Raw genomic sequence first — 16,537 nt, 5'->3', positions numbered from 1 at the left:
AATCATCCTTAGTGACAGGTGAGATACCAGAGGACTGGAGGATTGCCAAAGTTGTTCCGCTGTTTGAAAAAGGCTCTAAAAATAAACCTGGTCAGTAGTGGGCAAGTTATTTAAAGGTATTCTAAGGGACTGGATATTTGAGTATTTGGATAGGCAGGGACTGATCAGGGATAGTCAATATGGCTTCATGCGTGGTAGGCCATGTCTAACCAATGTTATAGAGTTTTTCAAGGAAGTTACCAGGTAAGTTGATGAAGACAAGGCAGTTGATGGTGTCCACATGGATTCCAGCAAGGCTTTTGGCAAGGTCCTGCATGTGAGGTTGGTCAAGAAGGTTCAGTCGCTTGGCATTCAGGATGAGGTGGGAAATTAACTTGACAGGAAAATCCAGAGAGTGGTAGTAGATGATTGCCTCTCTGACTGGAGCCTGTAACTAGTGGATCGGTGCTGGGCCTATTGTTGTTTGTCATCTCTCTCAACAATCTGGACGATAATGTAGTAAACTGGATCAGCAAATTTGCAGATGACCCCAAGATTGGGGCTGCTGTGGACAGTGATGAAGGCTATCATGGCTTGCAGCAGGATCTAGACTAGCTGGAAAAATGAGCTGAAAAATGGCAGAGGGAACTTAATAAAGACAAGTGTGAGGTGTTGTACTTTGGTAGGACTTACACAGTGAGTGACAGTGCACTGAAGAGTGCAGTAGAATGAAGGGATCTGGGAATACATGCATAATTCATTGGAAGTAGAAAAGGTAGAAAAGAGAGTTTTTGGCAAATAGGGCTTCATAAATCAAAGCCTTGAGTGCAGGAGATGGGCTGTTTTGCTGAAGTTGTATAAGACATTGGTGAGGTCTAACTTGGAGTATGGTTAGGCCATCAGCCTATAGCACAGATGTAAGTAAGTTTGAAAGGGTATGGAGAAAATTTATAAGGATGTTGTCCGGACTGCAGGACCAGAGCTATAAGGAAAGATTGAATAGATCAGTACTTTATTCCTTGGAATGTGGAAGATTGAGAGGAGATTTGATAGAGGTATACAAGATTATGAGGGGTATAGAGAGGGTAAATGCAAGCAGGCTTTTTCCACAGGGGTCGGGCAGATTACAACCAGAGGTCATTGGCTTACGGTGAGAAGTGAAAAGCTTAAGGGGAACTTGAAGGGAAACTTCTTCACTCAGAGGACTGTGAGACTGCGGTATGAGTTACCAGTGCAAGTGGTGCATGCAAGCTCAATTTCAATGTTTTAGGAGAGGTTTGGATAGGTACATGGATGGCTATGGACTGGGTGCAGGCCAGCGTAGATCAGCCAAGGTCCTATTAAAAGGTGGAAAAAGCTTGAGGGGCTGAGTGGCCTACTCCTACTCCTACCTTTTTGTGTCAGTGAGATGTTCTCAATGCTCTGATGGTTGTTTCTCCCCCAACATCAGTAAAGCATAGGACAGAAATATAAACCTTGTAATGGTTAGAATCTTAGCTTATGTAGGAACAAACCTTATTCAGCACAGCCGTGTGGTGGGCCCCACAGGACACATAGATGACTCCCTTAAGCTCCAGCAGCTTCACATAAGTGGGAAGATATCGAACTGTAACAAGAAAAGAGGCTCAGTCGAAAGTATGCCTTCCCCAAGGTGTGCATCTGGGCCTCTGCACACATTGAGGAGTGATCAGACACCGCAGATCAGGGTTTCTCAACCGGGGTTCCGCGAGAGGTCACGATTAAATAAAATAAACATTGTTTTTTGAACTTCATGCAACGCTAGCGCTTGCAGTGGTGGGCAGTGACCCCCTTAGCAATCTCGTTCAAGGTCTCAGCCCAGAATGGCAGTGTGCAGTTGGGCCGTGTTTATTCTCAGTTTTTGACGAGAGATAGGGGAGGCCATCGATAACTGGTGAGCACTGCATTGCATGGACCAGAAGGAAAGTAGGCTGATAACTGGTGAGCACTGTATTACGCAGAGGGGAGGACGGTAGGCTGATAACTGGTGAGCACTGTATTACGCAGAGGGGAGGACGGTAGGCTGATAACTGGTGAGTGCTGTATTACGCAGAGGGGAGGACGGTAGGCTGATAACTGGTGAGTGCTGTATTGCATGGAGGGGAGGAGGGTAGGCTGATAATGAGTGAGAAGCGCGTTTTCTGAGCATTGAATGAACTCACCTTACTTGGATTGTGACGTCAGCTCTCAACAGGGTGAGCAGAAAGGTGAATTGCTGCAGCACTTTCAAGAAAATAGTAGGCCAGATTTTGCTAAGTGCTTTGAAGATGAAGAATGGCTGCAGAAACTTAACAGACATTTTTCATGGTATGAACCAGCTGAACAAGGCCCTGGAGAAAATGTTTTGACTTCAAGTGTCAAGACTCTTAGATTTAAAAGAAAACTGAATCTTTGGAAAAATCATGTTGCGAAAGGAAATCTTGAATTGTTTTCACTACTGCTTGGACATGAGACTGAGGAAAAATAACAAAGTCTAAAGTCTTATTGAAAACCACCTGGAAGAACTGCAGAACAAAATTGAACAGTATTTTTCTTCCCTTTCAACACAAGTGTATGACTAGGTGAGGGACCCTTTCTCTGAATTTTCTGCTCAGCCTGAGAACTTGACTTTAAGAAGAGGAGGAACTTGCTGAGCTGCAGTCCGATCGTGAACTCAAGATGAGATTTACTGACCTGCCCTGGACAAGTCCTGGATTTCTGTGCAAGAAGAGTATCTTGCCATTCATAGGAAAGTAATGAACATTTTGCCGCAGTTTTCAACTTCTTACATGTGTGAGCAAACTTTTTCTTGTTTAGCAAGCATCAAGAGCAAGGATAGAAATCATTTAATTTTGGTTGAAGGTAAAATCTATGTGTTTTTATCTCAAGTTCAACCCAGAATTGAGAAACTTATGTTTGCCTTATGAATTTTTAAAATTTATGAGAGAAAGAAAGAGTAAATTCAAGAAAGGTACGCTAAGCTTAACTATCTGTTTTTTTTTCAAGAAAGGTTGGTTAAAAATTCATTCTCTACTGAAAAGAGCATTGACAATTATTTTTGGATTATTACTGATAATGCTAATCTTCCATGAGTTCTAGATATAATCATTTTTATGCAGGGATTCCATGACCTGAAAATTGTTTTAAGAGTTCCTTCAGGGCAAAAAGGTTGAGAAAGGCTGCTGTAGGTCAAACAATAGCAGTCCCAAACCTCACATGGAGATTCAATCATGACTTCCAATCTCCAATCATCCAGCTCCTCCACACTGAGTCTGTTCTGCTATTCCATTATGGTGATAGGCCAAAGACCCTGTTTCTGTAGTGTACAGACTGGATTGATAACTGCATGAAGAATGAGGTATAAATGTTGGCCTTATTAGTGACAGCCAGAGCTCATCAGAACATACATAGCTGGGATTTAGTCAGCAGCTTAAAGCCTACAGTTCTGTTCCTATCACATCCAGTGCTCCTGGTGCAACCTCTGCATCGATGAAACCCAACCCAAACTTGGGGGACACTTTGTTGAGCACCTTCGCTCTGTTCCCTACAAAAGACAAGAGTTCCCTGTGGCCATCATTTCAATTTGACATCCAATGCTCATCCCCACATGTCAGTCCATGGCCTTTACTGCCATGATGAGGCCAAACTCAGGTTGGAGGAGCACACCTCACATTCCATCCAGGTGGCTTCCAATCTGATGGCATGAACATCAATTTCTCTAACTTCCAGTAATTACTCCCTTCCATCTTCTCTTTCTCTCTTTTTCCATTTCTCATTCTGATTACCTTCTCTTCTCCTCACCAGCCCATCTCTCTGGTTTCTCTCCTCCTTCCCTTTCTTCCATGCTCTCCTATGAGATACCTTCTTTTTCAAAACCTTACCTCTTCCACGTATCATGTCCAAGCTTCTTACTTCATACCCTCGCCCTTCCCCACCCACCCACCTTCCACCTCACCTGGCCTAACCTATCAACTGCCCTCCTCTCTATTTATTTATTCTGGCTTCTTCCCTCTTCCTTTCCAGTCCTGATGAAGGGTCTCAGCTGTTTATTTCCCCCTGTAGATCCTACCTGACTTGCTGAGTTACCCCAGTGTTTTGTACGTGTTGCTCAATATCTCCAGATTCTCAGGAATCCCTTGTATTTTGTCCCTCTTTTGTGCAGTTAGCTATAATATCCCATCTTCAAAAATTTAAAAAAATGTGTTTAATTATATTTTACAGAGTAAAAATATCACTGCTTACAAGGGTGCCATAGCAGCATAGCAGTTAACACAACATTCTTACAGCTCAGAGTTCAGAGTTCAATTCCGGCAGCGTCTATAAGGAGCTTGTACGTCCTCCCTGTGAACCACATGAATTTCTGCTGAGTGCTCCGGATCTTTCCGCAGGTCAAAGACTGTTAGGCATAACCTATGGTTAGTAGGTCAATGGGTCATTGTAAATTGTCCTGATTAGGCTAGGGTTAAATAAATAGGTGGGTTTCTGGGGGAGTTGCAGCTTATCGTGATGGAAGGGACTGTTCTGTGCTATATTTATCTATCTAATAATATGTAATTACGGAGATCTAAAATGCATAATTCCACAGTTGGCATTGATTTGTTTAAACACTGAATTTTATCTAAATAACCCTCAGAGTTGTGTCTGTACTTCAGAGTTGTACCACCAGGGGGAGACCAGTTGTGGGGGGTTGGCACTGGAGTTGCTGGTCTCAAACAACAACAGCTGTGATTTCTTTTGCAGGTACCTAGTTCTTTTTAATTAAGATACCTCAGAAGAGTACTGCGAGATAAAATCTAACACATAGTCACAAAAGCAGGTATCAGGTGGCATCACAAACTTGATGAAATAAGTGGTAATGAAAAGAGGAAATATGTGGGATAGTCTGCGAGTCAGGCAGCAGTCATGGGGGGAGAGGAAGGGGGGGAGAAGAAGGGAGGGGGAGAGAGAGAGAGAGAGAGAAATGCCAAAGAGGAGGCTGGAGAGAACAGGGAGAAATATATGTAATAGGATGGAGACCAAATGCTTTTGGTGGTGCCTTGTTAATCCATTGACCTGAAATGCTATTTCTGTTCCTCTCTCCACAGATGTTGTCCAACCTGCTGAGTGTTTTCCAGCACATCCTGCTTTCCATTTAGATTTCTACAGTCTCTGTCTTATCGCTCTTCAAAAGTTTGAAAGAATTTTTAAAAGATACAGAGAGTTTTTTGCAAGAGGTATTCCACAGCTCAGAATAGGAGAGATAACATTACAAGGGGTTAAATAGCTGAAGAATGTCGTGGAGAGAATGCATAAGGTGAAGAGGTTGGACACCAGGATCAGAATTTTAATACTCAGGCCTTGTTTGATGAGGAACCAATCTGGTTTAAGGAATAAAGGTGTGAATAGCCCAGATGGTTGATTTTAATTCTACTTTCAAAGGCAACAGGAAGGGTCCTTGACTATGTTGCTATCTCCCATGAGCAGGGCAGGAAACAGAGTGCAGAACGGGAGAGATTGAGAAGAGCTTTCCCCATTCCCCTTACCTTTCACAGAGGCAGCGGAGTTTCATAAATATAAAGACTGACTTTATTTGTCACACACACATCAAACCATACAATAAAATATCTCATTTGCGTCAACAGCCAACATAGTCCAAGGGTTGCGCTGGCGGCAGCCCGCAAGTGTTGCCGCACTTTCCAGCACCAACGTGGCATGTCCACAATTTACCAGTCTTAACCCTAACCACATGTCTTTGGAATGAAACCGGAGCACCTGGAGGAAATACACAGTCACAGGGAGAGCATACAAACTCCTTACAGACAGCGGCAGCAATTGAACCCTGATCGTTGATTGTTCATGGACCCTGAGCTCTAGAATTCACCCTCTAAACCTCTCCATCTCTCTCTCCTCCTGTAAGACTCTCCTTAAAGTCCATCTGTTCAACCAAGGAATGGATCACCTGGTCTGTATTGAAATTAGAATTAGAAATAGTATTGGTCTATTATTGTCATCTGTACTGAGATACAGTGAGAATCTTTTTGCATGCTAATCAGATAGATGATCACATACATAACTACACAGAGCATATAACAGGGAACAGGATTCAGTATACGTTACAGTTACAGAGAGTGCAGGGCAGGTAGACAAATAAAGTGCAAGCATAGATGGGCAGAGTTCTTAATCACATAGGAGGTCTGTTCAAGAGACTTGAAACAGTGGGATAGAAGGTGTTCCTGAGTCTGATAATGCATTTTCTCAAGCTTTTGTATCTTCTGCCCGATGGAGGAGGGAAGAAAAGAGAATTTCTGGGTGGGTGGTGTCCTGAATATGTTGGCTGCTTTCCAAAGGCAAAAGGAAGGGTCCTTGACTATGTTGCTATCTCCCATGACCAGGGCAGAACGGGAGAGATTGAGAAGAGGTTTCCCCATTCCTCTTACCTTTCACATCGTTCAGGCCCAGCTGTCCGTGGCGATTTCCTCCCCATCCAAACACCACTCCCGAGTGAGACACAACGACGGTATGGGCTTTTCCGGCTGCAGCGTGAGCCAAGGGAATCCTTGCCAATGTTGTCACACACTGGGGATTCTGCACGGACTCTACAAAGTCCCCAATCCCCAGCTGCCCTTGGGAGTTCTGGCCCCACGTAAAGACTCGACCATCTTGTGGGAGAGATAAAAGAGAAAACCTTGTTAAAATTTACACTGTGGAAGACTGTTCTGTCAACTTTGCTCAAGTGAAAATGGTTTATGCTACTAATGAAATGGTATTGATCTGGTTATTATTGTCACATGTGAAGATAGAATGAAAAGCTTCTCTTGCACACTGTTCACACTGAACAATTCATTGCACATTGCGCTAAAGAAGAACAAGGTAAAACAAGGCAGAATAAAGTGTAACAGTTGCAGAGAAAGTGTAGAACAGGGACACATTTGTTACGTACCCCGTAACTGGGTATCTAACCAGCAAAGACAGAAGAATCCGTTGGAGTCTGGTGGTACTATATTCAAAAGTGTTTATTAATAAAATAAGCAAATCAAAATCAATAATGCAAATATATAGATAACACAAGTTAGCAATAATAAACCTAAAAGTGTAGGAATAATAATAAGCAATAATAAACAAGCTCTATCGATGTCTGGGGTAAATGAATTGTCATAGAAAAGTATAAAGTTCAGTTCATACGTGCTGAGGTAGATATTGGTTGTTGTGTTATAATCGTTGGAGAGACAGAGAGCGAGCGAGAAGTAACAGCTACAGCAGTCAAACCTTCCTTTGCGTTTTTGATCCGTCGTGTCATTGTGGCCATTCAGATATGACCCTGTCCTTCAGCTAGACCATTCTTCTGTGGTGGACTCATCACTCTGGCATGAGTAGACACACACACAAGTTCCCACCGGCCCTGCTATAACACTGAGTTTTACTGTCCAACCTCCCGGTTCAGTCTCCGGAGCCCCACACCTTCCCGTGGGTTCCAACACCCAATCAGTGTTCACTAGTGTGTCTCCTGGTGTGTCTGAAGGGTGGCTCTCCAGACCTCACTTTTATCCCTACTCACAGGGTCTCGGGTGTCAATCAATTTTGAATGGCTGTGTCCATCAAACCAGCCCGCTCTGGCTGTCCACTGAGGAATGTTAATGAACAGAATAGTATAAGATAAATAACCCTCTCAGAAGTCATAATACGGTAAATCAACAAGCCTCTCTCCCCTCTCTTATCTGTAGCAGATGTTCTGGCATGTTTTCTTTTCAACTCTCTCTCTCATGAGCAGCATTATCACAGTAATGGTTTGTGATTCTCCTGGGGGGGGGGAGGATATGGACATCTCTGCACCCTTCTGCCCATCAGAACTGTTCATCCTTCTGGGAATTTTCACCAACGTGAAAATTAACTAATACAGCGTCTTACAGAATTACCAAGTTTAACAAAATACAGAGGTGGTCTTAACTACAAAAATAATATAGATACACATTCAAATTAACATCTAGATAAACAGTCAGCAATTACATTGTCACTTCCCTTAATATGTTGTATTTTAATATCGAATTCCTGTAGCATCAGACTCCAACTTAGTAACCTCCTATTTTTATTTTTCATGTTACCCAAAAATACCAAAGGGTTGGGATCAGTGTTATGAGTGATGAACAGACCTGATGGACAATGGGGTACAGAGTTAACCTTTCCTCTCCTGAGAACCACGAACTATTACTGTTGCTATGCTGACCATGAGAAAGAGAGACGGAAAAACAAGCAAGAACATCGGCGACAGATAAGAGAGAGGGGGAAATTGCTGATTAACCATATTGTGACTCCTTTTTGAATTATTTACTGTTTCGCTACAAGGACAATAGTTTGCTCGTAAACATTCCTCAGTGGACTGAAGGAGTGGCCTGATTTGATGGACACAGTCATTCAGGATTGATGGATAGCTGAGACCCCGTTAGTAGGGATAAAAGACAGGTCTGGAGAGACACCCTTCAGACACGCCAGTGGACACTGATTGAGTGTTGGAACCCACAAGAAAGGTGGGGGCTTCGAAGACCAAACCAGGAGGTCAGTCAGTAAGGCTATCAGTGTTAAAGCAGGGCCGGTGGGGACTTGTGTGTGTGTCCACTCATGCCAGAGTGACAAGTCCACCACAGAAGAACGGTCTAGCAGAAGGATGGAGAGGTCATAACTGAATGACCACACCGATACGATGGATTAAGAAAGCAAAGAAAGGTTTGCCTGACTGTAGCTGTTATATCTCGCTCTCTCTCTCTCCAATGATTACAATACAACAACCATAACTACATCAGCACTCATGAACTGAACTGAACTTTATACTTTTCTATGACAATTTACTTACCCCTAGACATTGATAGAGCTTGTTTATTATTGATTATTATTATTCCTACACTTTTAGGTTTATTACTGCTAACTTGTTTTGTATGTATATTTGCATTATTGATATGGTTTTGCTTATTTTTTTATTAATAAACACCTGTAGTATAGTACTAACAGACTCCCAATGAATTCTTCTTTCTCTGCTGGTTAGACAACCAGTTACGGGGTACGTAACATCAGTATAAACATTTAATGGTCTCTGTGCTGAACAAATGTAGACCTCAAAATGCTGTATCGCCAAGATAAGTGCCAACAATTCTTTTTCCACAGTAATTTCTCTGATGCACTTTGAACTTTCGAGAGAAATACACTACTGGGTGTTCCACTCCATCCCCTGCTTTCTGCAATAGGACTGCCCCTGCAGCCTCATCACTTGCCAGGGAGAAAGGTTTAAAAAGGTCAGGTGCTTTTAACACAGGGTGATGGCACAGTATGGTTTTTAACTTCTCAAAAACTTCCTGACAAGAATTGCTCCACACAAACTTTTTGTTCTTCAGTAGGAGTTTTGTAAGCGGGAGGGCAATATCCACAAAGTTCTTACAAAATTTTCGATAGTACCCCACCATGCCCAGAAACCTTCTCAGAGCTCTCTTATTTGTTGGTACAGGAACCTCGGAAATAACCTGTACTTTAGCCTGCACAGGAGCCAACTGCCCCTGTCCTACCACATACCCCAAGTACGTGATCGTGGCATGACCAAATTCACTCTTTGTGAGGCTCACTGTGAGATGGGCTGCAGACATTCTTTTAAACAGCCTCAAGGTTCTCATCCCATGTGTCACTCCAAACTACTACATCGTCAATATAAGCCTTTGTATTTGGTAACTCTCCAATCACTGCATCGATCGTCTCTGAAATGTCCCTGGGGCATTTTTCATTCCAAACAGCAACACATTATATTCATAGAACCCGGATGGGGTGACAAAGGCTGAAATTTCTCAAGCCCTATCCGTTAAAGGAACGCACCAGTATCCCTTTAACAGGTCAATCTTAGTGATGTATCTCGCTTTACCCATTTTATCAATACAATCGTCCACCCTAGGGATAGGGTAAGGATCTGTTTGTGTGACAGCATTCACCTTTCTGTAATCCGTACAGAATCTTATGGTACTGTCCGGCTTTGGTACGACCATGCATGGAGATGCCCATGCAGAAACAGATTCACGAATAATACCAGCAGCTAGTATATGCTCAATTTCTTTTTCCACTAGCTTGCTCTTTTCCAAATTCATCCGATAAGGGGATTGTTTAATAAACTGGGTTGAGGTAACAACAACATCATGCTCTGTTCCTTTACACCTCCTTGGAACATCTGGGCATAAATCTGCATGCCGTTTAATGAGCTGTGTCAGCTGCTCTCTTTGTTCAGGTTCTAAATGACTGACTTTATCAGCAAGGTTGGCTAAATTAACAGAGTTCTCTAGCCTGGTGGGTACTATGCTTAACTTTTTAAAACGCTCAAGTCCCTCCTTAACAATCCTTTCTGCCTCATCGGTTTTCGTGACCACCGCACGGGTCGATTCGTGATAACCTTTCAGCATGTTTACGTGAACCAACTGGCTCGGCTTTCGTCTATCAGGTGTTTCGATCACATAATTCAGCGAGCCTATTTTCTTAATCACTTTGTACGGTCCTTGAAACCTTGCCTGTAGAGGGTTGGTAACTACAGGAAATAGGACCAAAACCTTATCGCCCGCGTGAAATTCTTGCTCTCCGTTCTATCATCCCATTGTTTCATTTCATCATTAACTTTTAACACCAACAACTGAAAATTCTCACTTTCCAGTGGTACCAAGGTTAACCCTTTCTTCACTGAACCAAGTCCATCTGACCCAAAAGGACTGCATTCCTTTTCAACTAAATCAGATACCTCAGACTTTTCCTGAGTTTCAATACTAGGTTCAGTACCCTGTGCATCCACATCCTTCATTAACACTCCCTCCTTCAGGTAGCAGCCCTCTGGTTCTTTATCAATCTCGGTCTCAGAAAAAACTGACTCTCTCAAAGCCACAAGCTCCTCATCACATCTCTGCTCCTTTATAAATTCTCTCCTTGCTAAGGGTAGGTCTACCTCCTCTCCTTTACTCTCTTTAACCTCACTATTCTCCACTTTACCATCCCCTAGCCCCTCTTGGTCGGTAAAAACGTCTCAGCCAAATCAACACTGGACTCATTTAAAATGGCTTCTTTCTCAGCCGCCTTTCTTGACATGTTGCGAGTGATTGCACATGCGGAATAGATCTTAGAATCGATGGGCGGGTCCTCAGCACTCACAGGCGTGCTCGTTAATTTCTTTGCTGCACACACATCACCACCTGCAAAATCGTTACCAAGAAGGACGTCCATGCCGTCCCTCGGTAGTTCCGACCACACCCCTATTTCGACTGGTCCAGATACCAGGTCACATTTTAAAATGATCCTGTGCAAAGGTACAGCTTCTGTCCCTTTTCCTATGCCTCTTAACACAACCTCTCCAGTCTCAGGACCGAAATCCAGCACCTTCCTTAGGATCAATGACTGATCAGCCCCAGTATCCCTCCAGATCCTCACTGGAACTGGGGTTTCTCCTTCTTTCAGACACCGTCCCTTCCGAAATAAATTTCTCACGCCCCTCTTGTGCTCTATCTACCTTTGCCTCCCTCATCGATCTGCTGACCGACTCAATGCAACCAGTCAGGATTGCCGTTTTCCCTTTTCCTTCGGAGCAAAGCACTTAGATACTATATGACCGGCTTTTCCACAATTATAACAAGTAAAGCTAGGAACCTTCCTGCCAGCCTGCTTGTCCTCCTCCTTACCTTTACCACTAGCTCCCGGCTTATTCTCTACCTTAGCCGGCGGGCTTTCTCTACCGTCCCTACGGTCTTTCTGGAAACTCTTATTTGAGGAAAACTTTGCCTTGTGGGTTAGGGCTTACTCGTCTGCTAATTTGGCAGTCTCCGTCTCCTTCTCATCCAAGTACGTCTTCATACTTTCAGGGATACAACTTTTAAATTGCTCCATCAGCATTAACTGCAAGTTTATCATAATCTCCACCAACCCCTTTTGAGGCGCACCAACGCTCATAACACATCTGCATCTCACGGGCAAACTCTAAATACGTGTGGTTCCAGGGCTTCTTCAAATTCCGGAACTTCTGCCGGTATGCCTCTGGCACCAACTCGTAACTCCTCAGTACAGTCCTTTTTACTTCCTCATAGTCCTTAGACTCATCTATAGACAACGCCCAATACGCTTGTTGAGCCTTCCCCCTAAGTACGCTCTGTACCAGAACAGCTTCCCCTTAGGCCAGTTCTGATTCACAGCCACTTTCTCAAAATGGAGGAAGAACTTATCGACATCCGTCTCCTCGAATGGAGGTACCAACTGGATCTCCCGACCAATCTTGAACCCCTCACTTGAGTCTGCCACCCGGTCTCTTCCCTGCTGCTTTAACCTTTCCATTTCAAACACATGCTGCCTCTCTTTCTCCCTTTCCTCCATCTCCCTTTCAGCTCTTTCCTTCTCTCTTTTCACCTCCAACTCCTTTAGCTGGATCTCATACTCCATGTTCTTCTTTTCCGCATCCAACCTTAATTTTTCCATCTCTAACTGAACCTCCCCATCGACTGGTTTCCTTTCAGGGAACAGGTCCAATACCTCAGACGTGAACACATCCTCAGATACATAATGCTGGGCTATTGCCCTCTGTATATCCAACTTTCTCATCAACGGTTTTACTGTCGAGAGATTTAGTTGTTTCGCAACGCTCACCAATTCTGCCTTCTTGGCACCCTCTAGCGCCCCCAAAGTCCAGCTTTCTAAAAATTTGTCTATTTCCATCTCTGCTGGTTTCCTGTCTGGTTATCCACACAACCAGATCAGATAAGGGACTTTTATCCCGATTTCCCGATTCACTGGCCCCCCCCCAATTTGGTAATCAAATCCTGGAAGACGAGGCCCCAATTTGTTACGTACCCCGTAACTGGGTATCTAACCAGCAAAGACAGAAGAATCCGTTGGAGTCTGGTGGTACTATATTCAAAAGTGTTTATTAATAAAATAAGCAAATCAGTATCAATAATGTAAATATATAGATAACACAAGTTAGCAATAATAAACCTAAAAGTGTAGGAATAATAATAAGCAATAATAAACAAGCTCTATCGATGTCTGGGGTAAATGAATTGTCATAGAAAAGTATAAAGTTCAGTTCATACGTGCTGAGGTAGATATTGGTTGTTGTGTTATAATCGTTGGAGAGACAGAGAGCGAGCGAGAAGTAACAGCTACAGCAGTCAAACCTTCCTTTGCGTTTTTGATCCGTCGTGTCATTGTGGCCATTCAGATATGACCCTGTCCTTCAGCTAGACCATTCTTCTGTGGTGGACTCATCACTCTGGCATGAGTAGACACACACACAAGTTCCCACCGGCCCTGCTATAACACTGAGTTTTACTGTCCAACCTCCCGGTTCAGTCTCCGGAGCCCCACACCTTCCCGTGGGTTCCAACACCCAATCAGTGTTCACTAGTGTGTCTCCTGGTGTGTCTGAAGGGTGGCTCTCCAGACCTCACTTTTATCCCTACTCACAGGGTCTCGGGTGTCAATCAATTTTGAATGGCTGTGTCCATCAAACCAGCCCGCTCTGGCTGTCCACTGAGGAATGTTAATGAATAGATTGGTATAAGATAAACAACCCTCTCAGAAGCCACAAGTCTCTCAGAGGTCATAATACAGTGAATCAACAAGTCTCTCTCCCCTCTCTTATCTGTAGCAGATGTTCTGGCATGTTTTCTTTTCAACTCTCTCTCTCATGAGCAGCATTATCACAGTAATGGTTTGTGATTCTCCTGGGGGGGGGGAGGATATGGGCAACTCTGCACCCTTTTGCCCATCAGATCTGTTCATTCTTCGTAACACATTAAAGTGCAAGATCATAATGTGGTCAATTGTGAGGTCCAGAGTCCATCTTGTCATACTAGGGAACATTTATTTAATAGTCTTGTAACAATGGATAAACACTCTCCTTGAGCACAGTTGTGTGTGTTTTCAGACTTCTGCTGTGCATATTCTGCCTGATGAGAGAGAGGAGAAGAGAGAATGTCCAGGGTGGTGGGATCTTACTCGCTTCACTGAGATAGTGGGAAGTATAGAGGGGAAGCTGGTTCCTATAATGTGTTGAGATGTGTCCACCACTCTTTGCAGTTTCTTGTGGTCACGTGCAGAGATCATCCAAAGTGTTAGGAATCATGGAACAATTTAATGCAGGAGCAGGTTTCTCAGCCATCTTGCCCTTGCTGTTTTGAGTGTGGCTCAGAGGGTTACCCCCTCAACTCAGTTGCAAAGGTCATGGTTTCAGGTCCCACTGCAGAGATCTGATCAGCCGCTCTGCAGTGAGGGAGTGCCGCACTGTCAAACGTGCTGTCCGTTAGGCAGAATGCTCTCTACTCCCATCATCATACGTGCTGTCCGTTAGGCAGAGTGCTGTCTACTCCCATCGTCATACGTGCTGTCCGTTAGGCAGAGTGCTCTCTACTCCCATCGTCATACATGCTGTCCGCTAGGCAGAACGCTCTCTACTCCCATCATCATACGTGCTGTCCGTTAGGCAGAGTGCTCTCTACTCCCATCGTCATAAGTGCTGTCCGTTTGACAGAGTGCTCTCTACTCCCATCATCATACATGCTGTCTGCTAGGCAGAGTGCTGTCTACTCCCATCGTCATACGTGCTGTCCGTTAGGCAGAATGCTCTCTACTCCCATCGTCATACGTGCTGTCCGTTAGGCGGAGTGCTCTCTACTCCCATCGTCATACGTGCTGTCCGTTAGGCAGAGTGCTCTCTACTCCCATCGTCATACGTGCTGTCCGTTAGGCAGAGTGCTCTCTACTCCCATCGTCATACGTGCTGTCCGTTAGGCAGAGTGCTCTCTACTCCCATCGTCATATGTGCTGTCCATTAGGCAGAGAGCTCGCTGCTCCCATCATCATTCGTGCTGTCCGTTAGGCAGAGTGCTTGCTACTCCCATCGTCATACGTGCTGTCCGTTAGGCAGAGTGCTGTCTACTCCTATCGTCATACGTGCTGTCCGTTAGGCAGAGTGCTCTCTACTCCCATCGTCATACGTGCTGTCCGTTAGGCAGAGTACTGTCTACTCCCATCGTCATACGTGCTGTCCGTTAGGCAGAGTGCTCTCTACTCCCATCGTCATACGTGCTGTCCGTTAGGCAGAGTGCTCGCTACTCCCATTGTCATATATGCTGTCCGTTAGGCAGAGTGCTGTCTACTCCCATCGTCATTCATGCTGTCCGTTAGGCAGAGTGCTCGCTACTCCCATTGTCATATATGCTGTCCGTTAGGCAGAGTGCTGTCTACTCCCATCGTCATACCTGCTGTCCATTAGGCAGAGCGCTCGCTACTCCCATCATCATTCATGCTGTCCGTTAGGCAGAGTGCTCTCTACTCCCATCGTCATTCGTGCTGTCCGTTAGGCGGAGTGCTCTCTACTCCCATCGTCATACGTGCTGTCCGTTAGGCAGAGTGCTCTCTACTCCCATCGTCATACGTGCTGTCCGTTAGGCAGAGTGCTCTCTACTCCCATCGTCATATGTGCTGTCCATTAGGCAGAGTGCTGTCTACTCCCATCGTCATACGTGCTGTCCGTTAGGCAGAATGCTCTCTACTCCCATCGTCATACGTGCTGTCCGTTAGGCAGAGTGCTCTCTACTCCCATCGTCATTCGTGCTGTCCGTTAGGCAGAGTGCTGTCTACTCCCATCGTCATACGTGCTGTCCGTTAGGCAGAACGCTCACTACTCCCATCGTCATACGTGCTGTCCGTTAGGCAGAGTGCTCTCTACTCCCATCATCATTCGTGCTGTCCGTTAGGCAGAGTGCTGTCTACTCCCATCGTCATACGTGCTGTCCGTTAGGCAGAACGCTCTCTACTCCCATCGTCATTCATGCTGTCCGTTAGACAGAGTGCTGTCTACTCCCATCGTCATACGTGCTGTCCATTAGACAGAGTGCTCTCTACTGCCATCGTCATATGTGCTGTCCGTTAGGCAGAACGCTCTCTACTCCCATCGTCATACGTGCTGTCCGTTAGACAGAACGCTCTCTACTCCCATCGTCATACGTGCTGTCCGTTAGACAGAACGCTCTCTACTCCCATCGTCATACGTGCTGTCCGTTAGGCAGAGTGCTGTCTACTCCCATCGTCATACGTGCTGTCCGTTAGGCAGAGTGCTGTCTACTCCCATCGTCATATGTGCTGTCCGTTAGACAGAGTGCTCGCTACTCCCATCATCATACCTGCTGTCCGTTAGGCAGAGTGCTCGCTACTCCCATCATCATTCATGCTGTCCGTTAGGCAGAGTACTCGCTACTCCCATCATCATTCATGCTGTCCGTTAGGCAGAGTGCTGTCTACTCCCATTGTCATACGTGCTTCTTCTTCTTATCGTGTCCACAGACAGTCTGTCCATGGCCCAGCCAGCAATATCATATTATTGTTTGTGGAACCTTGCTATACACAAGTGTACTGCTGTGGTCCCCAATGGTGTCATTGGCTATAAGGCAGTGTTAGTAAAAAAATAGAAATCTACAGCACATTACAGGCCCTTCGGCCCTCAATGCTGTGCCAACCATGTAACCTATTCTAGGATCTGTCTAGATTTCTCTACCACATGGCCCTCTATTTTTCTAAGCTCCATGTACCT

At 44.8% G+C, this 16,537-nt stretch overlaps 1 protein-coding gene across 2 annotated transcripts in view; it reads right to left on the bottom strand.

Moving 5' to 3' along the window:
• Positions 1-16,537, bottom strand: part of dapp1 (dual adaptor of phosphotyrosine and 3-phosphoinositides) — a 237,343-nt gene that overhangs the window by 207,426 nt on the left and 13,380 nt on the right. For both annotated transcript variants that reach the window (XR_009511357.1, XM_059965461.1), the window contains exons 4-5: positions 6,393-6,614; positions 1,494-1,585 (exon numbers count right to left, since the gene is read on the bottom strand). Coding sequence is in view for 1 of the 2 variants with exons in the window: in XM_059965461.1 (XP_059821444.1) it covers positions 1,494-1,585; positions 6,393-6,614 (314 nt within the window). In the remaining variant the exon portion in view is untranslated. The remainder of the gene's footprint in view (positions 1-1,493; positions 1,586-6,392; positions 6,615-16,537) is intronic.

This window comes from Hypanus sabinus, chromosome 3 (assembly GCF_030144855.1).
Source record: "Hypanus sabinus isolate sHypSab1 chromosome 3, sHypSab1.hap1, whole genome shotgun sequence".
Lineage (NCBI taxonomy): Eukaryota > Metazoa > Chordata > Chondrichthyes > Myliobatiformes > Dasyatidae > Hypanus > Hypanus sabinus.
This window is presented reverse-complemented; position numbering and strand designations above follow the sequence as displayed.